Raw genomic sequence first — 25,813 nt, forward strand, 5'->3', positions numbered from 1 at the left:
ATATCAGTTCTAGTATAATATATTTGTCCAATGAATACCCGTTTATCATCTGCATTTCTTCTTGGTGTAGCAGTTTTGATGGCCAGTAGTGTACACAAAATTAATATTCTGTCATACTATGTATGCCACTTACCTCCTCCCTAAAGTAATGGAAACTTGTTTCAAGTCACATGTGCATATCTCAGAAAAATCTCTGAATCAGTGTAACAATGTAACATTATTCTGGTAATATGTATGCATGTCCTAATTGATGTTACAGCAGCTGACAAGTATGTTTTGACTGAAAGTGTTGGAATTTGCAAGTTTTGGTTACATCTGAGCAGTCAGAGATGCTATCAAAAGAAACCTGCTGTATCAATACACAGAAATAACGGCAATGAAACATATTCATTACATACAAAATTTATTTAATTTTCTTCTGGAGTTTGTATATTTGTCCGTACCTATGATATGAAGCACTGCATTCTCTTGCACACATTTGAAGCTATGCATCCATTTTAATTGATTGAATTTTTCATTTATATTACACATTCAAGACAAAACATTCAATGTGGAGTCACTTTCTTGATTAGAGTTCTTAAGTGAAGGTTTAGAAATAACTCATCAAAATGCACTCATGGCCTGGAAAATGAAATGATTATTGCCAAACAAAGTTCCAAATTGCTTCCATAGTTACTCTTCTGCTCTTTTAACTGTTCATCCACCAATTCCTGGTAATTTCTTCTCAGAACTAGATTCACCACAGTAAATTATATTATATTATGTTATATTATATATATATATATATTCAATTTTAGCACCACAATTTTCAATACTATCAGATGAACAACAATGAGAGCCATAATTGAAAGTGTATCATAGAATTACAGTAACAAAAATAGTTACACGTAGAAAATACAAATCTTCATCTCAGGTGTTTGAATGACTGTAGATGGTAAGTTGCGAATAAACTTCCTTCCTGCATTTACAAATAATTGGTATCAAAAAACTACATAATCCAAATCAGTCAATATTGCAGAAATAAAAATATTCAGTACGGATATCAGCCTTTATGTGAAGCTGCTTTCTATAATAAGATACTGTACAAACACGGTTGTGATAATATACAAAGGAATGTACTGGATGATTGACAATAAAATACAACAACTACTACTATTACTACTATTGTTACTACTACTACTACTACTACTACTACTACTACTAATAATAATAATAATAATAATAATAATTACACTAACATTTAAAAAATTTCAAAAACTGAAAGAAGTTACATGTAGAAGAGTCGTGCATAAATGTAGTCATGTTGTATATTTACAGTGGCAGTACATGACTGTTAGAAAATACACTGAATAGAAATGTTCATAAATAATCTTCGGTTAAAATATTTTAATTTTTAACGGAATTAAACATGTTTAATTTGTACTACAGACAATTTAAAGCAGTACCTTTGGACAAAGGGGCACTAATATAATCTATGTAATTCTATTAAAAAGAAATAAATCTAATTTAAGTAGAACACTCCCTGAGTCAACTTCATGAAGTTTTAAATTCTTTGAAATTGGCCCACGTGAATACTGGGTTTCCTGTAGTATATCTGCAACTCGCACCTCAGTTCTTCCTAGGAATTCTGTGAGAAATACACAAGAAAAAATAATCATTAATATAAGGTTTCCTTATTTTTAAATATGATGTACTTAACAGGTTTTGAAAATATCACTTACCATTGGGACAGAAATGACCACGATCAAATACTGTAATACAAAGGACATCCTCTTTTAGGTCCTTTACCAGGAATTGCATTGAAGCATTCCAACGAGGATTTGTTGTTGACGCTACTACAGGTGTGCGATGTTCTTGTGAGCCCATGCTGACTTCACAGAATGCTTCACACTTACCTAAAATTGTGAGAACAAATATAATAATCTTCCTAATAGGACTGAAAGAATATAGTATACTTGTTATCAATGTGTTTGAGAATTATTTGAACTTGCATATTGTGTCTGGGCAAAGCTGAATCAGGTGGCTCATGAGAAACTGTTTTAAACTAGGGAAAAGTAAGGCCATTCTGGAAAACAAAAATTTGCTTCAGCATATTATTTTTTGTTATACATTGTTACACAGTATTCAATTCATCTCCACAATGGAAAACTTCGAATATTTATACATGAAATTATATAATAAAGTTGTACTAAATTTCAGATTATGTTGCATTGAGAATTTTATTCTGTCACACAGAACTGTGCATTATGAACTTTTCAATGTCAGCTGTTTTAATAATACAAATTTCTGATCCTTGATGATAAACCTTTGTGTGAAATGTTACCCAAGAGTTCCTAGAGGTGTCTGGTACACACTAACCTATTACAAACTAATCTTAAGTGACTCCTTGAATATTTCTAAGGGCTCAATAATTCAAAGGGCTGAAGCTCTTTTTGTGAGATGTTTGGAGATGTTGCACTTACTTTATAATGTGAATTTGTGGTGATAAGTGGGAGAGAACAAGATTTCTGTATAAATTTGTTTTTCTATCCTGTGGATACTGCAGCAAAAACTGCAAAAAACAGGAAAGGCTGTTAGTGTCACCAAAGTTAGATTCCAGACATTCGTGGATGAGACAGGGGCTAAAACTGTGGCTAGTAAAGCAATAAGCAGAAAAGTTGAACTCTATTTTCAGATTCTCCTTTATAAAGAAAATCCAGGAGTACTGCCCTAATTTAACACTGCAGAGATGAGTGAAACAGATGTTAGCTCAGTGGTATCAACAAACAGTTGAAATCAAAAGAACTGAGCAAAGCACCATATCTTGATGCAAAACCTATCAGATTCTATACCAGATTTGTGGCTGAGTTAGCTTCTCTTTTAACCAGAATGCACTGCAGATCCTTTGAACAAAAAAACTGTGCACACTGGTTGAAAGAAAGCATAGGTCACACCCATATGCAAGAAGTGTAATAGAAGTAATCCACAAAACTACAAGCCAGTATCCTAGACATCCGTTTGTTATGGAATCTTACAATATATAAGGGGGATTCAAAAAGAAACGAGCCAGAGGCATAATTACAGAAACCAGTACCTGTATGTTAGAAGTATTGACCCTGGCTGTTGAGACCCATGTCCCACAGTGACACAAGGTGGTGAATGGCTGTCTCATAAAATTCCCAGGGCTGAGATGTTAACCAGTTCCGTATGTACAGCTGGATGTCCTCATCCAAGGTGAATAGTTTGCTGCTCAGAGAATTTTTAAGGGGACCAAAAATGGCGTAATCACAGGGAGAGAGGTCCGAACTGTATGGAGGGTGGCCGAGAACCTCCCATTTGAATTTCTGCAGGATTGCCACGACTGTATTGGCTGTATGAGGCTTTGCATTGCCGTGGAGCAGAATAACCTCTTGGGTGAGATTGCCTGGTTGTTCTGATTTGACCGCTTGGCGAAAGAAGGTCATGGTTTGTGAGTAATGCTGGGCATTCACTGTTATTCCATGCTGCAGGAAGTGAATAAGAAAGGGGCCATCTTGGTCCTGCACGTGTGTGGATGGCCTTGGCTTGTTTTGGTGGTGGTGACCCTGGATGCTTCCACTGGAGACTTTGTTGTTCTTATTCTGGTTTGAAGTGATGACACCACGACTCATTTCCAGCTGCCACTAGTGCCAGGAACACATTCCCTTCCCGAGCATAGTGCTACAAATGAACAAGACAGCGAACCATTCGACATGCTTTCTGGTGTGGTTGAAGACTGTGGGGCACCCATTGGGCACACACTTTGCACATGTTCAGTCGTTCCTTCATGATGGTGTGAACACTTCCAACGCTCAATCCAACTACGGCAGCTATGGCTTTCACTGTCACTTGCTGGTCCTGTGTAATGAGTGCAGCCACCAGCTGGACGATGACATTGGTAATGTATTGTGGTGCTCCAGACCATGCATCATCGGCTAATGACACTCGTCCTCCCCTGAAGCACTTGTGCCATGCCTTGACCCTTGAAAGGGTCATTCAGTGTTCGCCGTACACTTGTGACATTTGTCGATGAATGTTCATTCCTCCTACTCCTTCCGCTGTCAGAAAACAAACAACACCTCTTTGCTCATATTTTGATGCCTCCATGTCACTGTTTGCAATGTGACTGGCAGTGGCAGCATTGGACGATTGATGCATGCTGCTGCTAGCTCTACGTAGTCATGTGACGTGCACATGTGCCCTCTAGTGACGGGCTGTGAACTTCCACGCTCTGGTCGGAACCACAACTTGTTACAAATGCCACAATATTACCATCCTGTCACTGGTTTGCACATTCCAAACTCCGGCTCGTTTCTTTTTGAACGCCCCTTATATTCTGAGCTCAAATATAATGAAGTTTCCCAAACAGCATGACCAAGCCAACCAGGTCAGATTCCAATAACACTGATCACATGAAACTAGCTCTTGCTTTTCTCACATGACATCCTGAAAGCTATAATCTGGACAGTATATGACCACATCTGTGAAAAGTCTGAGGTTACTGTTAACATTGTCTGCAAGGTCATTAATGTACAACATGAGGAGCAACGGCCCTAATACATTTCCCTGGGACACAACTGAAGTTACCTACTTGACAGGAGTCCAGTGTTTCAATCATGGTGATACCTTGTTAGGAGCAGTGTATGACTTTGAAACAGAGCAATATTCATATCAGTAAAGCCTTCATATATATAAAGGCACAGTAGCTTTCAAGAAGAACAGTACTGTTGACATTTTTCCGCCTCTAATACTTGCCCACTTTGGCTGTGTGGAAGTGTTTCATGCTCTTTGCAACAAAACTTAAGCTATAAGGCCAGAGACTGAAGTAGAATCACTAGCTGTACTCAGCAAGCTCATTAAAGAGGACTTTTAAAAAGTAGTGTATAATCATTTACAAATGCAATTAAAAAAAAGTGTTGCTGAATAAAATACATGTACAGTAAAATTCTTTAAAATGATAAATTATGAAAACTTTAATGTTTTGCATATGAAATAGAAACGGTAGCCTAATATGTTGCAATGGAGCAATGCTTTGGCAGAAAATAATACTATGCATGCCATGAAGAAAAATTATTAGTACCAAATTAATACTCTTGATCTTGTGTTTGCAGAAGTGTAAGTATCTATTTCTTTGCCTCAAAAATTGGGATCACCTAATTAGCTGATAACTATGTATAAATAAAAAATAAGAGGCAGGTTGATATGATATGTTTTGAGGTATAGAGCGGAAGTAAAGTTGAGAATGCAGGAGGGGGGAGGGAATAGTGTAGGGAGGAATAACTGTGGAGAGAGACCATAGTTTGAATACAATAAGCTGGTAAAAAGGATGTAGATCACGGAAGTTATGCAGATATGGAGGGACTAAGGTGGAGAGTTATATTAAAACAATCACTGGACTGATATTTATGACAGCATAACCGACCAAAATAAAATTCTGCATAAACATTCCCATCCATTACATTAAATCATTTACAGAGTACTGATCACTTGCACATAAAGACCTTAGGAAAGCAAAGACTCCATCACTGCAAATTTTAAGTTTCTGTGTCATGCAGAAATATGCTTTCTCATCTACAATGAAGGTTGGGGATGTAATTGGTGTTATACCTTGCCCTTATTTCCACCTATACTAATTACCTAAAATTACAGACCATACATGCTGTATGTGCATGGATGTGTAATAGAAAAAGTTTTGTGAGGCAATAGAAGTATACATATAATATATTCTGAATGCTATTAAAAATTGAGGGAAAAAAAGACTTGCTGAGGAATAAATGCAGTTTACAAACAATATCTACTTCTTTCTACTAGTTTCTGCAGTCCTAACTTGCTAATCAGCACATCAATTCACTGTAGCTGCATGCATATTACAAAAAGGTAAAAGCTGATTTAGTGTTGTTAATAAAAGCAAACAGAGAGCAGCAAAACACAGTTAAATGAAAACAAGTAAATGATTACAGCATATTCACATAATCGTAATATGAATACAACCAACTGATGATTTATAGGTTTTATTTTGACACTGTATGTCATAAACTATAACAAATTTTGACTTACTGGTGAAAAACCTGTACCGTGCATTAACATTTTGTCATAGTAACACAAAATAAGTTGCTAGCATGTATGCCATTGTCATATTAACATCTGTCTCTACACAGTAAACTACTGCAGTACATTTGCACATACGTCTGTCACCACCCTATTGCCCCAATTTGACTGTACAAGTGTGTACACAGTTTTGGCTCCAAAGATCTTTAGCATGTACATCCTTTTTTATATGACTCCATATTAACTCACCAATGCACACTGATGTAAATTCATTGAGGTACATACAGTAAGAATTTAGCTTTATGCTATAAATATGGTACAATATGGTATACCACTCTGAAAGGCAACACAAGCAACTAATTTTGTTATATACCATATAGCAGAGATGCTGAGTCACAGACAGGCTTAACAAAAAGACTACTAAACATACAAGCTTTAGGTCAGAAGACCTCCTTCTAAAATAGACAACACACACACATTCATGCAAACGCAGCTCACACACACACGACCACTGTCTCTGGCTGCTGGGCTAAGAGACAGTGGTCATGTGTTTGTGAGCTGGATTTGTGTGGATGTTGTCTATTTCAGAAGAAGGCCTTTTGGCTGAAAGCTTACATGTTTAAGAGTCTTTTTGTTGTATCTGTCTGCGACTCAATGTCTCCACTATATGGTGAGTAGTGCAATCTTTCCTTTTCGTAATATTGTCATTACTCCATCCTGATGTTTAATTTTGTTATGTAATTGTTTGTTGATATGTTTAGGTTCTATACATAGTAAGATATTTTTGGTATATATGGGAAATGGTTTGCAAAAGCAACATACTGCATATCAGGAACTACTCATCAGTATTCTGCACATCACTGGTTGTTGAATGTGGATTCTTACAATGAGTGGAATACATTTTGTTGCCTCTCAATGTAATGATGAACAGTCTTCCAATGAGGAAATGGGCCTCAATCCTTTTTCGAATTAATCAGATGCTAGTACATTTCCAATCTTGTTTATGTGCCTGATTACAACTCAATGCCTCTACTATTTGGAAAGTTGTTTATCTTTGCCCATAAATTAAATTTACACTCAGACAGGGCATCCATTGCCATAAATACAGTCAGAAGATAGAAGGGATGATGTCAAAGGTGTAAACACCACTCGTCATTGTCACCTTTATGTATACTGGCGATGATCGACCAGCAGTACTTCTACTGACATGAGTGTGTGTGTTAGTAGACATACATCAATTTCATCACTGAAAATCATGCAGCACCCATCTCCAATTCCCTTTTCCAATGTACTCCCATCTGACACTACTGAAGATGATGTCGCCAATGTATTTTTGCGTAGAAGAAATGTGTATGGTACACAAGAAACAACCACGTCCAGCAAGTGTTTGTTTATTATATGTGGGAAAAATGGCTTTGATTTTTTTAATGCCTCTTTGTCCTACTGCTAAGAATAATCCTCACTTTTTTTCCTAGTTAGCCACTCATCACTGCATGTAGCTAGCACAAATAGGGCATCTATGCTATGGGTCCTGTTCTGTCACCCAGCAGATCCACAAACAATGTATTAGTGACACATGACCAATATAACTGCAGTTCTACAGAATGACATGATAGCTTCCCTCAGATCCATTATTTCCCTACTCAAAATCATTTAATTGCATAGTAAAACGCTAGAAAATCCAGCATGGAATAAAAACAATATGGAAAGGGTAGATTGCTATGTACCACATAGAAGGCATATTCAGTGTCAGACAGGCCCAATGAAAACAAAGAAAGACTGCTAGATAGTTGGAGCTATCAGACTAAGTCCTTCATCAGAAGTAGGAAGACACCACTAAGCCCAACTGTTACAGCATCTGAGGTGAGCAGCAATCTAATCTGGGGTGGCTAGTGGAATTAAAGAAGAGAGGTGGGGTGGGGAGGAGGAGCGATAGTGTGGTAGAGGTGGGGGATTATGTCAGTGCTGCCCTTGGAAGGTGCAGTGATATGGTGGGGCAGGATAGTGGGCTGCTAGTTGTACCATGAGAAGGCTGCACTGGGCAGAGGCAGGGAAGGAGGGAGGAAGGCAAAAGGCAGAGAAGAGAAGTAGAGAGGAATAGAAGGTGTACGTGGGGTTTGAGTGAGAGTAGGGAAGGGGATGCAGGTGGAGAAAGGGTCTAGTGAAGGTTGGGAATGGGAAAGGGGGGGGGGTCATGGGAACAAAGAAAATGTTGCAGAATAAGTTCCCATCTGCACAGTTCAGTAAAGCTGTTGTTGGTTGGAAGGATTCAAATGGCACAGATTATGAAGCAGTCATTGGTTGGCTGGCTAGTTGATTTGGGGGAAGGAGACCAAACAATGAGGTCATTGGTCCCATCGGATTGGGGAAGAAACGATCCCAGCGTTTGCCTGAAGTGATTTAGGGAAATCATGGAAAACCTAAATCAGGATGGCCTGACGTGGATTTGAACCATCATCCTTCCAAGTGTGAGACCAGTGTGCTAAACACTGTGCCACCTTGCTCAGTAAGCAGTCACTGAAATCAAGCATATTGTGTTGGGTGGCATGCTCAGCAACTGGTTGGTCCAGCTGCCTCTTGGCCATAGTTTGGCAATGGTGATTCATGAAGACTGGTCTTGCCCAAGTAAAGTGTGCCACAGTAATTGCAGATAAGTTGGTAGCCCGCATCACTGCTCATACTGGTAGCGCTACCTTTGGTAGGGTAGGAGATTGCGATAGAACTGTTGTTGGTAGTAGCAGGAAGATGAATGGAACAGGTCTTTTATCTAGGTCTACTGCAGGGATATGAGCCTTGGGGCAAGGAGTTTGGAGCAAGGGTGGGATAGGAAATGACTAACTTTCTCCAAAATCTTCTACCCCATTCACTTCACGTCATCCTCACCAGCCCTACACAGCCACCTTCCTTGATGTCATCTCTACCTCAAGGATAGTTATATCAGTAGCTCTGTCCACATAAAACCTACCAACCAACACAATACCTCAACTTTGACAGTTGCCATCCATTCCACACAATGATGTCCCCTCCATACAGCTCAGTTACCTGTGGGTGGTACATCTGTAATGATGAGCAGTCCCTCTCCAAACATGCCAAAGTTCTTGCTGAGGCCTCCACAGATCAAAATCCCCCCCCCCACATACACACACAATTTATACAGAAACAGATCTCCCACATATCCACTGTCCACCCACAAAGAAGCACTTCCTTGTGACTCAGTACCACTCAATTAATGCAATATCTTTGTCTGTCCCTACTCCAACCTTGCTCCCAACCCCTTGCCCCATAGCTCATATCCCTGCAATAGACCTAGATGAAAATCATGTCCATACATCTTCCTACTGCCACAGACTCCAGTCCTGTCACAGGCGCCTGCTACCATATGAAAGGCAGGGCCACCAATGAAAGCAGCCATGTGATCTATGAACTTAGCTGTAAGACTTCTAACATGTTGTCTGTCAGCATGAATGGTTACTACCAAACTGTGGGAAGGAGAGCCGGTCCATCTAGCTGCCGAATATGCCATCCAACATGATGTGCTTGACTTCAATGATCACTTCACAGCCTGTGCTGTCTAGACTCTTCCCACCAACTTCAACTTTTTTGAATTGTGCAGATGGCAAATTTTCTTGTAACATGTTCTTCATTCCTGTAACACCCTTTCTTAGCCTCAAACCTTGTCTACCGTATTTACTCGGATCTAAGCCGCACTTTTTTTCCGGTTTTTGTAATCCAAAAAATTGCCTGCGGCTTAGAATCGAGTGCAAAGCAAGCGCAAGTTCTGAAAAATGTTGGTGGGTGCCGCCACAACTAACTTCTGCCGTCGAATATATGTAGCGCTACACAGGCATGCTTTGTAGGCACAAAGATAAATACTGGCACCAAAACCTCTGCGTTAGTAAATAAATTAAAAAAAAAGGTGGAAGACGAGCTTTTTTCCTCCGCCCCGAGTTTCGACCACTGCAATTTGGTACATTATCCAACGAAGTAAACACAAATTTCGCATTGTTCATCTTCGAATGTAGCAGCATTTCAATGTGCTACAAAAATCCAACTGGCAAGACTGTTTGGGATGTTTGTCAATATGGCCAACTCTACATTCTGAATTTTTTACTACCTATGAGAAGAGATGGTTGCTAATAGGAACTTTTATGAATTGTGAATCACATGCAGTATTCTCTTCACCATAAGAATAATACGAATATAAACATTTCGCCATGTATTCTTTCGTGTTTGCTGCTATCTCATTTAAATCCTGTCTGCCTAATAAACTATGAAACTAGAGTGAGACAACAGCAAACACGGAGGAATATACATATCATGTCAGCCTAAAACTTTTCTCTCCCCTTGAATTTCGAGTCTCAAATTTCAGGTGCAGCTTAGATTCAGGAAAATTTTTTTTCCTTGATTTTAAGTCTCATTTTTCAGGTGCGGCTTAGATTCGAGTGCGGCTTAGATTCGAGTAAATACGGTAGTCCCTATCTTCTGCCTGTCTATCCCCTTCCATAATCCTGCTCCACCCCTACATACATCTTTTATCCCAGCAGTGCACCTGCATAGCCCTTTACCCTTCTCTACTTGAATTCTCTTCCCTTTGTCCCCCCCCCCCCCTCCCCGTCCTTCTTTGCCTTCATGTAAACAGTTCATAAACAGAATGTCAATCCTAAGGACCCGGGTTCGATTACTGGCTGGGTCGGAGATTTTCTCCACTCATGGAATGGGCTTTGTGTTGTCCTAATAATCGTCATTTCATCACCATCGACACACAAGTCACCAAAGTGGTGTCAAATCGAAAGACTTGCACTAGGCGAATGGTCTACTCAACGGGAGGCCCTAGTCACACGACATTTCATTTCATGTGACAAGTCACATGTACTGTGTTCTGCAGTCATCAGACTTTAATCTTTGTGCTTTCTGTAGATTCACATTTTATGTTGCAAATTCTGTTCCAATTGGACAGTGTTCACTGTATGTTATCCAATGAATTTCCATCATTATGTATTACAATAAGATTAATTGGTCATGATGAAATGCAGATTTTTAATGCTCTTTCTTTCACTGTCTCAAAATAAAAACATTCAGAGTGAAATCACTGTAGCAAGATCTCAATATGTGAGAACTTAATTATTAACCCTTAACAAATATTTTTTATTGTCTTATGGACACGGTGGATATTTAATGGATTTCTGCAGAAAAAGTGAAACTTCAGGTTTCACCACTTTGACTCTCCAGTCATAGAATCCCTAATACTTGCTTCCAAAGCTGATATTCATTTTGTGTCCATATTTTGCTGTTTATTTTAGCACATTTGTTGCAAGATCACAAAAACCAGATTTTAAAATAACACAAATAAATTCAATTTATTTAATCTGAATAGTTTTGCTTAGCCCTCTAAATACTTCAGTTTACCCTTAGCAACAAAGTGAGCAGCCCATAATGAAATCTTGTCCACTTCACAAGTATAGCCACCTGATTCTAAAATAAAAAAATAGCATTGTTTTAACCTAACAGTATCATTACCTGCTTTGTTTGGTTTTAGTGATGTTGCTTTAACAATGACTATTTTCAGATAACCCTTTGCAGGCCGCTGCCGAACTAGAAAAATACAGGAAGCTTTAAGAACCACAGTATGTTAGCTACACATGCAAACCATTGCTTTATTTGTTCAAGTATTAAGCAAGCATGCATAGGCTACACAGGCATTCTGAGATACATCTGTGCGAACAGAAAAATAATAATTATTACATCAAAATTACATAAAATACAAACAGCAATTTTCTCTGTGTTTTGTATTAATTAAATATTATCCCATACCTGTGAAAATACAACTGTGTTCCCAGTAAACATGCTGTGATTAATAAAAATGTCACTTACTGGTAACAGAAAAGTGGTTAGTCAAAGGTAACAACAACTATAGAAGGATATAACACAAGCAATATTCAGCTACAAGCAAGCAGTACACCTTCAGATACATGAAATGAGAGAGCTTTTGCACAACACACAGCAAATTTGTATAGGTGTTTGATACACAGGTTTATTATAACGGTAAGTATTCAGTTAAGTTTGAAACCCCACATTTTCAGTATAATTTGCTCTGAGTGAAAACGAACCTAACTACCTGCAAGATATATCACATCAAAACTCAACAAGTAACTTATGTAACAATGCTGATTCACTTATCACACAGCTTCCAACACTTATGAGAGGGCAGCACTGAAGTGCTGTGTCCTCATTCAACCTTTTTCATTCTTTTTTTACTTGTTCATAAAGCCTATCCTCAAAAACTACTGTTTGTCTATTTCAATTAACTCATTACTGTATTAGTACTTGCACTCTTAATTACAGCCATTTTTGAACAATGAATGAGTCTGCATTACTTCTCATTTTCACTGGTATTTTTCACCATAGGATGCTAACAAAATACCAGACATAACAGTCATTTATTATATTTTTCATGATTCCACCAAGTATAATTGATTACTGACAACAGAACATACAAGTGTTCTTATAAACCAGACCAGTAACACACACTGGTCAATTAATAAGTACCACTTAGTAATGTGTAATTAACAAATCTTGGACTTACAGAATGCAGATAGTTTTTATCTAATATCAAATACATCAACATTTTAAAACATTCACATCAGAGCTATGTATCCCAATTTGCACTTATTTGATCACTGTTCAGATAGCCCCTTTTAATCATCCATTTCCAATATGTATTTTCCCAATGGTTGTTACTATTATACAACAAACAAAGATGGCCACCATCAAAAGAAATAAAAATACTCAACATTAATGAAACTTTCTGGCAGATAAAATCTGTGTGCTGAATGCAGAATGTATGCAGATCCTTTCTGTTTGTAATTAGTGTTCTTTCTGAATGAGTTTCTGCATATGCTCCATGGCTGGACTGAAACCTTCTAGCTGCCAGTGCCCCTCTTTTATTTTACAAATTCAACATTAAATTTGTCAATTTTTGCATAACTACAACAGCACCTTCTGGCATGATTTTTTTGTGTGGCCTTACGCTATCTATTATATAACTATACAACAAAAGTTTTAGTGAACATAATCATCAATGCAGACTGTCAACTTTGGGCAGTTAATGTAACAACATGAACTAATCCAAATTTCAGACTGGATTCTGCTCATAATATTATAGAAGGTCTCTAATTCTTTCAAACACTGAAATTTTGTTTCTGAAGGTGTACAAAATTAGTCTGCAGATGGGAGTTTTTTTTTTATGTAAGATAGGTTAGCAAGGTATGATATTATACTAAATACCAAAGGATGCTGAAAGGAACTTCACCAGTACCACTAGAACATTTGACTACGGCTCTCATCTGATGAGACAGCGAAGCACTTCACCTAGTGAAAACTGAAAGATACAGCATTATGCATGCCAAAATAGTAATATTCTTCTGTATTTATATTCTTACCACTGGATGAACTAGGTTTTAGTTCACTCCCTTCCACGACTACAACCAGCACTCTACCGCAAGCACCAAACTGAGCTTGTTCTGGAGAAATAAAATCAGTACTCTGAAGTAACTGCTAGTACACATTAAAATAAAAAGAATCAATGCTTCACATGGACTGCTGAGAGATAAAAAGAACAAATTTACTGAAGTGGTAACCATCACAAGCGCACTGGTACTAAGCTGTAGACAGTGAATCTCACACTTATAAAAACAGAGTCTCCTCATATTGCCTTAAGCAGAGGAGGTACAAGAACATGACAGATGTGGTAAATGCTGTAAGAAGCTCCATAGAACTGCTTGAAAGCAACAAATGTTACAGAAAAGGAACACCATACTCAGTGAGTTTTAATGTGATAATGTGGTGCTTCTTATTTACAAGTTACAATGAGATTAGTTTTTATTACTTATGGTATTACTGATATGGTCAGGCTGTTAAAACTAGTAAACAGCAGAATACAGAGATTATGGATGGATCATTAGTTAAGTTCTAATAAATGTTGTCTTCTTCAAGGGCCATTGTGGCATCTGTGGTAGCGATTCAGCAAAGTAAGACAAAGCTAAACAAAGTAAACAAAACTGAGACTTGAAACTGGTCATCCAGAAGAGAAATCTAACATTTTATTACGATATCTTTATTGTCTTTGTTTTTCCCCCCATATGCCTCCCATACCCAAATACACTCCTGGAAATGGAAAAAAGAACACATTGACACTGGTGTGTCAGACCCACCATACTTGCTCCGGACACTGCGAGAGGGCTGTACAAGCAATGATCACACGCACGGCACAGCGGACACACCAGGAACCGCAGTGTTGGCCGTCGAATGGCGCTAGCTGCGCAGCATTTGTGCACCGCCGCCGTCAGTGTCAGCCAGTTTGCCGTGGCATACGGAGCTCCATCGCAGTCTTTAACACTGGTAGCATGCCGCTACAGCGTGGACGTGAACCGTATGTGCAGTTGACGGACTTTGAGCGAGGGCGTGTAGTGGGCATGCGGGAGGCCGGGTGGACGTACCGCCGAATTGCTCAACACGTGGGGCGTGAGGTCTCCACAGTACATCGATGTTGTCGCCAGTGGTTGGCGGAAGGTGCACGTGCCCGTCGACCTGGGACCGGACCGCAGCGACGCACGGATGCACGCCAAGACCGTAGGATCCTACGCAGTGCCGTAGGGGACCGCACCGCCACTTCCCAGCAAATTAGGGACACTGTTGCTCCTGGGGTATCGGCGAGGACCATTCGCAACCGTCTCCATGAAGCTGGGCTACGGTCCCGCACACCGTTAGGCCGTCTTCCGCTCACGCCCCAACATCGTGCAGCCCGCCTCCAGTGGTGTCGCGACAGGCGTGAATGGAGGGACGAATGGAGACGTGTCGTCTTCAGCGATGAGAGTCGCTTCTGCCTTGGTGCCAATGATGGTCGTATGCGTGTTTGGCGACGTGCAGGTGAGCGCCACAATCAGGACTGCATACGACCGAGGCACACAGGGCCAACACCCGGCATCATGGTGTGGGGAGCGATCTCCTACACTGGCCGTACACCACTGGTGATCGTCGAGGGGACACTGAATAGTGCACGGTACATCCAAACCGTCATCGAACCCATCGTTCTACCATTCCTAGACCGGCAAGGGAACTTGCTGTTCCAACAGGACAATGCACGTCCGCATGTATCCCGTGCCACCCAACGTGCTCTAGAAGGTGTAAGTCAACTACCCTGGCCAGCAAGATCTGCGGATCTGTCCCCCATTGAGCATGTTTGGGACTGGATGAAGCGTCGTCTCACGCGGTCTGCACGTCCAGCACTAACGCTGGTCCAGCTGAGGCGCTAGGTGGAAATGGCATGGCAAGCCGTTCCACAGGACTACATCCAGCATCTCTACGACCGCCTCCATGGGAGAATAGCAGCCTGCATTGCTGCGAAAGGTGGATATACACTGTACTAGTGCCGACATTGTGCATGCTCTGTTGCCTGTGTCTATGTGCCTGTGGTTCTGTCAGTGTGATCATGTGATGTATCTGACCCCAGGAATGTGTCAATAAAGTTTCCCCTTCCTGGGACAATGAATTCACGGTGTTCTTATTTCAATTTCCAGGAGTGTATTTAGCAGCTTCTGACATATTCACTTTATTGTTTCTCTTACCACTTATTGAAGAGAGACATCCTATTCAGTGTCTTTATTTCAAAGTACGTACATTTAGTGAGAGTAATCAAGTTAGTGAATACAAATTACAGGTTCCACACAAAATATATCTTATCTTCATTCTCATTTGACTGCAGTGACTGTGTGTGTGTGTGTGTGTGTGTGTGTGTGTGTGTGTGTGTGTGTGTGTGTGTGTGAGGAGAGAGAGAGAGAGAGAGAGAGAGAGAGAGAGCGAGAGAGAGAGAGAGAGAGAGAGAGAGAGAGTGGAGGGTGGGCAGTTACGGAAGAAAGTTGAATAGTAATATATAAAACCATGAATGTTCTACAATTTTTATATGTTGTTAATCAAATTATGGCCATAATATGACCAGAAAAAAATAAAAGTTCCATATAATGTAGTTATGGAAGGTCCGTATGGTAGATTATTTAGTAACAATAATTGATCTACCACATTGGAAAATCCTAATGCACTTATAAATGTGTGAATAACACACAGTTTGGTAACTTTATGAAAAATTCTGTATATTTCCCAAACTGAAATTTCATTATAAGTAAAGACTAAAGGTGAGAAGAGAATGTGAGGCATAATTAAGATGAATAATAAGAATGGCAATACTAGATTTCAGATGTGTATCACCAGCAGCAGCAATAACGCAGCTTTGTTAAATACATTTAAAACAAACACAACAAAAAAATATGGGATTTAAGCATGCATGTGCAACATACATTCACCCACAGCTGTCAAAATCTTGCAAACCAATTGTAAATATATTAATTAAAACATACAGAAACAATGACTCCACGGTAGTTACAAACAATTTCTAACCAGCCTAATGGAATACATCCAGATACGTGAAAGTCATCCACAAATATTTGAAAAATACAGTGTGTAGGGAGGGGGCAACAGGAATGTAGGTTGTGTGCTCTAACTGGTGTTGCCATGATGCAAAAAGTCTTTCCTAAAATGGGAAAACTCTCTACAAGTGAAGAAGGCTATCATTTCAATATTAAACTCTTCTGCTTTTTAGCCAAGTACAGACAGTGCTAATTAAATGTGACAATTTACGATGGTCTGTTGTACTTGGGTGCAACCACAACTTTTGCAGAAAATATGTTATCAATAGCACTAGCATATAACTACTCACAGAAAGAATTGGGACAATCTTGAGCCAGTTGAAAGTTTGTGTTAGTCTTTGAGATGTGCTCAGGTAGTATGATTAGCAGTGGACTGCTGAGTTACGGCACTGAACCATCATGTAGTTTTAATTTGCCAAATAATGTAGTTAATACACACTTAATGTCATGTAAATGGCTGAAATGACAAAATTGTTTTGCATATTATGCTGACTTCTACAACATGTTTCTCAATTCTGTATACTCATTCCTACTTATATCACAATACTTTCCATACAGAAAAAGGTAAATAACAAGAGGAGTGTGTGACAGTATGCCATTTCTTCTACATGTATAAAAATTTTGTTCAGACAATTGATAAATTCATATAGACACACAACGGGATACACAGTACTTAATTTCGGGAGACACAACTCCCAAGCACAGTCAACTAAAACGCATAAAAACAGATAACAGCATTCTTAGCTTTCAGAAACATGGGTTCCTTCATCATGACAAAGAGAAATGTGTTGGGAAGAGGAGAGGTCACTCAGAACTCAGGCTAAGATGGATCCATATGGTATGAAGAAAATGGAGGCAAAGTTGATTTACTGAAGCAGATAAATCTTACATGAAGGATATGCCATCAGATAAAGAGTGCCTTAGTAGAGAAAGGGAAAGGACTGTTAGGGAGTAGGTAGGTGAAGGATAGGGACTAGGAAAGGTTGAGGTCACGAGGGTTACAAGAGCGAAGGAGATGTTGTACAGAAAATTCTCACTTGCGCAATTCAGAAATGCTGGTGTTTGTAGGAAGAATGCAGATGGCACAGGCTGTGAAGCAGTTACTAAAGTAAAGCACATCGTGCTGGACAGCATGTCTCGCAAGGTGGTCAGCTGTCTCTTGGCTGGGAGTAGAACTGGAGTAGTTGACAGTGAGAAGATGAAAGCAAGACCTAAATGCTAGACATCTCATACATCTTCCCACTAGCACCTACTTCAGTCCTGTGATGGGCATCTCCTAACCCATCACAGGAAGGGCAATATGTGAAAGCAGCCATGTAATCTACCAACACAGCTGCAACCACTGTGCCACTTTCTACATGGGCATGACAACTAACAAGCTGTCTGTTCCCATGAATGGCCTCTGATGCACTTCACTTTAATGATCGCATCACAGCCTGTACCATCTAGATTCTTCCTTCCAACACAAGCTTTTCTTAATTGTTTAGGTAAGAATTCTTCATTCAACATATGCTTTGTTATCATAAGCACCCTGGCCTGAACTTTCACTAGAACCTGTCCTTCACCTATCTATCCTTCTCTCTACTCCCATTCTGGTACTTCATGCACCTTCTATCATGCCAGCAAGCCTAACAGTCCTTTCCCCTTATCTCCTCCCCCTCCCCCATGCTAGTCCATCCAGCACAGCCTCCCGACACTGCAGGCTTAACCTGGCTCTACCAAATTCCTGCATGTTCCCACTGGAAGCACTAGTGTTTTTACCCAACCCTATAGCCTTCTACAGCCCCATCCCCTCCACCTCATGTCTCTTCCTTACCCCCAACACCCACCACAGCAGACTGCTGCACGTCGTATGCAGTCACAGTCAGGCCTCAGTGCTCTGAGACAGTGGCCATGTGTGTGTGAGTTGTGCTTATGTTTCTCATTTTGAAAGAAGGACTCCTCCCAAAATAATATTTTAGCATTCTTTTTTATTGTGCCTGTCTGTGACTCAACACCTCCTCTACGTGGAGACTAATATTCTATCCTTTCCATGTTGTTGTTAAAATTACATTTAACTAATGCAAGAAGTAAAGGGAATTCTTTGGCTAGTGTAGGTGACATCCAGCAGGATGAAACTGAGGAGATGTATGTTAGGGGGCACCTTCTCCTTTCCTTACTTCAGAGAAATTGATGCTAGGTGGGAGGATCCTAATAGCACATGTAATGTTTTGTTGTGCCTATCTGTGACTCAGCCCTCCATTATATGGTGAGTAGCAACTATTCTTTTCATAATATTGTCATTAATACATCCTGGATATTCCATTGTTCGATATAGAAAGCATTTAGTTATCTTTAGTCATGCTGCATGCTCAAAAACTGGATACATTCGCATGGTAGACTGTTAGTCTGTTTCTACCCACGTGTTCTGTTAGAGAGGTGGTGATCATCCCTACGTTTTATGTTTTGCCATTGATGGAGGTACATTAGGTCAGTGTGAGCAGATACATGGGAATGAATCTTGTGGTAAGAGTGGTAGTCTCAGAATGTAAGAGTGTTTTGAGCAGATGTTATGGAGGTTATGAGGGCAACAGTGAGGTTATTGGTATAGGACATGCTTCCCTCTTCTATAAATGCCTCATTGACCTTGTCTATAAACAAATCTCTGAGATTATCATCTCCTTCTCCTCCACATTCTTCTTAAAAGTGGTACTTCCCAAAATACACAGTAGCAGCATTTTCATTACCCAGTACCATCGAGGCAGCACACAACCCTCTAGGGTTATCAATTTAAGTCAAGTCTTGAAATTAGATTATGCCCCGACCCACCTTCGCCCCTTCACACTCTCTGCATCAGCATTGTTTATATGTTTCTAAAATTCAGAAATGTACCACCCAAAATGTCTCATTATGGGTGTTTGTTATGTTCCCACTGAAGATCTCTGACTTTGTGACCAGGACTTCCAGCCTATTGCTTGTACTCTATTCCCTCACATTAATTACGCCAATCACTTCCTCCACATACATCAACAACTACTATTCCATTACAATGTGGCTCTACTTGTCACTGTGGACACAACATCTCAGTAAGCTAACATCTCCCAACAGCCTTCAAATACCAAACCAATTATCACTTCCTCAGTAAGCATGAACAACTAACTTCTCATCCTCAAACATTTTTCCTTTGTAGGACATATTTATAAATAAATCCACAAATGTCACCCTCCCCCCAACACCTTCAGGGATTCGAAAATATATATGGTTCTACATGTGAGATGTGTAAAACATACCAAATAAATACCATCTATGCTGGAATTACTAAAGATAATATACTCACTTGACTGCTGGCGCTGGAACTGACTCTTCTCAGTGTCAATCACATGGACACGTGCCTCTTGCAGACGCTTTGCCCAGAGGTTACGTTCGGCTGATGTTGATGCCAAAAATGAAAGTGATTTTCCAGTTGTGGTGTCTCCCAAGCTAAATAAACGTGGGTTCTCATTACCTTCATTGCTATTCTGCTCTTCCAGCACCAACAGCTCATTCAGAAACAATGGCTGAAATCATATTTACCAGCATAGTTGGTATGGCTCAAAAAAGTGATATGCTTCTGCATCACATTATTCAGCAAGTATTCAAAATAACTTGGAGAGATGAAACACAGATATATTGCAAAAGAGTGATAAAACTCAAAATTTATCACTAGCAAAAGTAACCGAGTTGAGCTAGATCCATAAAGTTAAAAAGGACATTGAAATACATAATATAGAAGATGACAAATAATGAGTTGCAACAAACAGTTTCAGGATGAAAATATTAAACCTAAATGGTCCTAAACTACATACAATAAGAACAGAAGTGAAGTGGTCTAATGAAAGAAGTAAGAGACAAGGTGAAAAAAATGAAAGACAACAAAGCAGAAAAAACAGAAAGTGAAATATGCTTATTACATGAGTGTAACAAAATAAAAAAATAAAAATTTTAGCTTTTCCATTTCATTTTCATCAACTACTGGTAACATGAGAAATGGGAGCCTGAAAAAATGTAATAAAAAAATAAAGTGTTATTCACAATCTGTCTGTTGTGGAAATGAAAGTAGGTAATGAATGGATGTAAAGCTGAGAGAAGGTGATGAAATGTTGCAGACTCAAGAATGTCACTCTGAAGATTATAAGAAAAACTTGTTTTCAGTACAATATGATTGTTACAATATAATTGATGATTGAATCAGTTATTATGAAAAGGTCATGAGTCCAATTTTGCACAAATTCAGATTTCAGTATTTTTGCATTCTCCATCTGTAGACACATGTATCTGTGTTGAGAACGTCATGAGTTTCTGTCTTTAAAGCTAAGAAAATTGTTGCCAAAATATTTATGTGGTACGAAAATGTCATGAGTCCAAGACATCTTCTCATTAGTTTTATGTAATATTTTTTAAATCACCAGAAGTAGCCTATGGTTTATTTCCTTACATTGACAACAATCAGATTTTACCACTACTGTTTTCATGATCTACTGTTGGCACCACATTGTAAGACAAATCTTGTGTGATTGTTGTCTAATCTTTCATTAGTAGTGGCAATTTAATCAGAAAAGAGAGCATGGACTCAAATGAAGAAGGTAACAGCCATAACAAGAGGAAAGACATACGGCATTATGATCAATACAAACACGTCATAATACAGAAGGCTAGATTATGAGGAGAAGCGTACATTAACTACAAAGGACAAGACACTCCTGCAACTGCGACGGGGAAAAATTGCAAGTGCCGGCCGTGGTGGTCTTGTGGTTCTAGGCGCTGCAGTCCGGAACCGCGGGACTGCTGCGGTCGCAGGTTCGAATCCTGCCTCAGGCATGGATGTGTGTGATGTCCTTAGGTTAGTTAGGTTTAAGTAGTTCTAAGTTCTAGGGGACTGATGACCTAAGATGTTAAGTCCCATAGTGCTCAGAGCCATTTGAACCATTTGAAAAATTGCAAGTAAGTATGAATTTAAAAACTAAATGTTGAATACATGTTTTGTATATGTATAGTAAAACATACAGTCTATGTTTCCCTTGTTTATTCTAAACACTGCTTTCTTCTATTGCAGTTGTAGGCTTTGCTGTTTTGATGCGATCGACAGAGCCCAGATCCTGGAAATGTTCAAGGAATTCGGGAGCAAGAATGCACAAGATGGATATCTACAAGGTCTTATGGAAGTTACGGAAATTACCCACAGATGCCCAAGGAAGTATAATCCAAAATGTAGGGAGAAGAACTTCAAATATCTTGTTCATGTTCGAGAAAAGAGAATACTGGTATGTAAAACTGCATTTATTAGTATTCATGGCCTGAAGAGTGACAGGAGGACTCAAAGATTAGGAGACCTGCTGGTTATAGGAAAATTGGCAGATAAGAGGGGTAAGAACATGGGAAGCAGAGTCAGAGCTATAAAAGGTGATGTCATTGATAAAATAAAGTAACACATGGAATCATTCGAGGTAAAAGTTAATCACTAGGCAAACAGAGATATTAAGTATTTAAAGGCCAGTTTGAATGTAAAGGTCATGAATTCCCTGTTTCTAGAGACGTTCCTAGGTTTGGATGAAAAATATGGATTTTATTTAAAGTTTTTCCACGAAAATTATAATTACATGTTTGGTAGACCTCAAAAAGATGCTTGTGGTTACTGTGAGGAACTTAAAACTAAACTAAAGAACACTTACCTTTGTGATCCAGCTAAATGAGTGATTGTTGCTGAGCAAATGGCTCATATTTGAAGGACCAAAAAGTTTTATAAAAAGATAAAAGCTGTACAGGAAAAGTGCAAGCAAAATGACAATGTCGAAGGCATATGTAATGGATTTTATGCAGAATTTACCACTTCCCTGCGATCCAGTGCAAGAAGTGTTTTACCTATATCAGCTTTGGGTCTTTACTTTCTGTATTTATGACCTTAAGACTGGCAAACCTCATTTTTTTCTGTTCAATGAAGGAATAGCCAAAAAGGAAGTTAATGAGATTTGTAGTTTCTTGCTTGCTTTCTTCGAAGAACATTACTTTGGTAAAAATATTAAGGAAATGTTCATTTTCTCTGATGGTTGCTCAGGACAAAACTGTAACAATACAGTAGTCTGATTCCTAATGGCATTAGCAGGGCCTGGTATGTTTGAAAAAAATTTTCAATACTTTCCTAGCCGGGGGCACTCTTTCCTACCTTGTGATAGAGTGTTTGGGGGTATAAGAAGAAAGTTATGACAAATTGATAAGAGTTTACACTGTGAAAGAATATATTGAACTTATTCTTCATTCTGCCAATAAAAAGAACTCATTCGTTGCCAACTACCTTGAGGATAACAACACTGTTAAGAACTATAAGGGCTGGTGGCTAGATCTTTTTAAACACAGTTCCCAGAGTTTAGAAACAATGGGAAATGACAGTTCAATGAAAGTCAACTTCAGTGTTTCACAGTACAATATGTTTGAGCAGGACAGCCACAACTCAGGGGTATTAGTAGCCTGATCATTCACTGATGGACTGACTCAAAACTCTTTCAGACCCCTAGCAGATATCAGGCTCCCAAAAATCTTAGCACATGGAGAGAAATGTCCCATAAACAAAGTTAAGATAAACAAAACAAAAAAACTGGAACAGTACATCCCAGAGGAGCACAAAAACTTTTATATTGATTTATTCACTTGGCCTACAACAGATGAAGAAGATGAAAATTTATGAAACCTATAGAAAACGTTGCAACAGTGCTTATCTGTAACGATGATTATGTTAAAATACTATTTATAATTTGTGTATATCAATAGATTTTCTCAAAATTCTGTAGTTGCTCTATTATTTATTTTAATTTGGTTCAAAAAGGTCATGAGTCCAAGATAAAAAAAAACTTAACTTGAAGAATATGAAAATAAAAATTGATGATTTGAAGATGTAGATTTAATGGTTTCCAGGTACACCAGAGTATAAATATCCAAGTACTTCTTATTTTCTACCATTGAAGCATGCGACAGTTTTCTTTTAATATCTGAAAATCATGTTTTATGGGCTTATGACCTTTTCATAATAACTGATTCAATTTAGTTTTACAGATATAAACAATCTGTAAACATTAAAAGCAATGGAAGGAACCCCAAAGTCATAAACTGCAGTTTATTCAGTCATTGTGAGCCATGAAGTTTAAATGGAAGCATTCCTTAGTGGGGCCCTTTATTGTGTTTGTATGCAAGTCAGTGATTGAAGCGACTGAATGTGAGCTTTGCAGTTCATTTTTTAATATTATCAGTCTTTAAAACAAAAAACAAATTTTATTCTGAAAGCTTGCAAGGTAAAAATGTAGATTTTTGGAAAGAAAAATGTATATTAGTTTCTCAAAACAGAGTGGCTCATATTATTTGCCTTCACAACCAAAGAATTGCTTTCAATAGCATGTCATACCAGTTTATGAAAGACAAAACAAGCCTGGAAAATGTTGGCCTTCAGATTCATTGTAGCTGTCTCAAGCAGAATTATGCTAGAACAAATACAGAGTTCAAACTCAGAATATTTAGAATTGTACTATACATACATTCAACTACTTTCTAATCCCTATTGATTTTGGGGCATTAATCATTGTGAGAAAGCCATTTTTGTCAAATTGATATTGTAAGAAACATACATTAAATACAATGAAGAAAATTCACTGGATTAAATATTTTAAATAAGGATTATCTTCAGCCAATCCCCCTTCCCTCTGACTTTAGTTTTGTAAATGGGAGGCTCATTACTAAAGGTGATGAATCCAGACCTGAAATGGGGAAATTGTGGCTGACAATTTGAAAAGACTTTTCTCCCTATCAGTAGCACAAGCAAGTTATGGACAGATATTATTACTGCAAATTCATAACTTCCATGAGCACAATGAAGATAGATCGATTATATTTTCACAACCCACTGATATCAAAATTATTAAATTAAGTGTATAAACTTGAATTTGAAGTCCACTATTCTCAAACATTACCCACTGCACTATCTCACTCAGTAAGCCAGCAAAAACATTAAATTCACTTAATGTTTGAAATCTAAGCATGGAATTAGGCTAGGTGTCCAGTTCAGTGTCAATTTACACTTCAGCTTTACAGTCAAAAAATTATGCACAGGATTCAAAACTGAGGAGTTTTGAGATGAGAGACTAGTGGTCACAAATGAGTGCTTATAAGATCTTAAATGGGCATGTGTTTCTATATTGTTCTTCAAGGTCGATGCAGAAACAAAGCAGTTTACAATCAACTTAGTGTGTGATGTGTACATGGTGGATTTTTTTTCTATGAGGTTGCATGAAGCACACACATGGAAGAATGCTGGAGATACTAAAAGGTATCAGTTAGATTATATAATGGTAAGACAGAGATTTAGGAACCAGGTTTTAAATTGTAAGACATTTCCAGGGGCAGATGTGGACTCTGACCACAATCTATTGGTTATGAACTGTAGATTAAAACTGAAGAAACTGCAAAAAGGTGGGAATTTAAGGAGATCGGACCTGGATAAACTGAAAGAACCAGAAACTTCCTGGCAGATTAAAACTGTGTGCCCGACCGAGTCTCGAACTCGGGACCTTTGCCTTTCGCGGGCAAGTGCTCTACCAACTGAGCTACCGAAGCACGACTCACGCCCGGTACTCACAGCTTTACTTCTGCCAGTACCTCGTCTGGAAGGTAGGAGACGAGGTACTGGCAGAAGTAAAGCTGTGAGTACCGGGCGTGAGTCGTGCTTTGGTAGCTCAGTTGGTAGAGCACTTGCCCGCGAAAGGCAAAGGTCCCGAGTTCGAGTCTCGGTCGGGCACACAGTTTTAATCTGCCAGGAAGTTTCATATCAGCGCACACTCCGCTGCAGAGTGAAAATCTCATTCTGAAAGAACCAGAGGTTGTACAGAGTTTCGTGGACAATAAATAGTTTAGACAAGAAGAGAATAGAAGCTTTTGAAATGTGGTGCTACAGAAGAATGCTGAAGATTAGATGGGTATATCACATAACTAATGAGGAGGTATTGAATAGAATTGGGGAGAAGAGGAGCTTGTGGCACAACTTGACTAGAAGAAGGGATCGGTTGGTAGGACATGTTCTGAGACATCAAGGGATCACCAATTTAGTATTGGAGGGCAGCGTGGAGGGTAAAAATCGTAGAGGGAGACCAAGAGATGAATACACTAAGCGGATTCAGAAGGATGTAGGCTGCAGAAGGTACTGGGAGATGAAAAAGCTTGCACAGGATACAGAAGCATGGAGAGCTGCATAAAACCAGTCTCAGGACTGAAGACAACAACAACAACAACAACAA

The 25,813-nt window shown here is 39.0% G+C and overlaps 1 protein-coding gene across 8 annotated transcripts in view; it reads right to left on the bottom strand.

Annotated features, from left to right (window-relative positions):
- Window positions 1-400: 400 nt before the first annotated feature.
- Window positions 401-25,813, bottom strand: part of LOC126167729 (intersectin-1) — a 299,692-nt gene continuing 274,279 nt past the window's right edge. For 7 of the 8 annotated variants that reach the window (XM_049920505.1, XM_049920504.1, XM_049920503.1 and 4 more), the window contains 4 exons: window positions 19,840-20,059; window positions 13,485-13,565; window positions 1,722-1,895; window positions 401-1,627 (listed from right to left, as the gene is read on the bottom strand). In XM_049920505.1, the coding sequence (XP_049776462.1) occupies window positions 1,473-1,627; window positions 1,722-1,895; window positions 13,485-13,565; window positions 19,840-20,059 (630 nt within the window). In that variant the 3' untranslated portion in view covers window positions 401-1,472. The remainder of the gene's footprint in view (window positions 1,628-1,721; window positions 1,896-13,484; window positions 13,566-19,839; window positions 20,060-25,813) is intronic. The other variant, XM_049920501.1, reaches the window with a different exon arrangement.

The sequence above is a fragment of the Schistocerca cancellata genome, chromosome 1 (genome assembly GCF_023864275.1).
Source record: "Schistocerca cancellata isolate TAMUIC-IGC-003103 chromosome 1, iqSchCanc2.1, whole genome shotgun sequence".
In the NCBI taxonomy this organism is placed as follows: domain Eukaryota; kingdom Metazoa; phylum Arthropoda; class Insecta; order Orthoptera; family Acrididae; genus Schistocerca; species Schistocerca cancellata.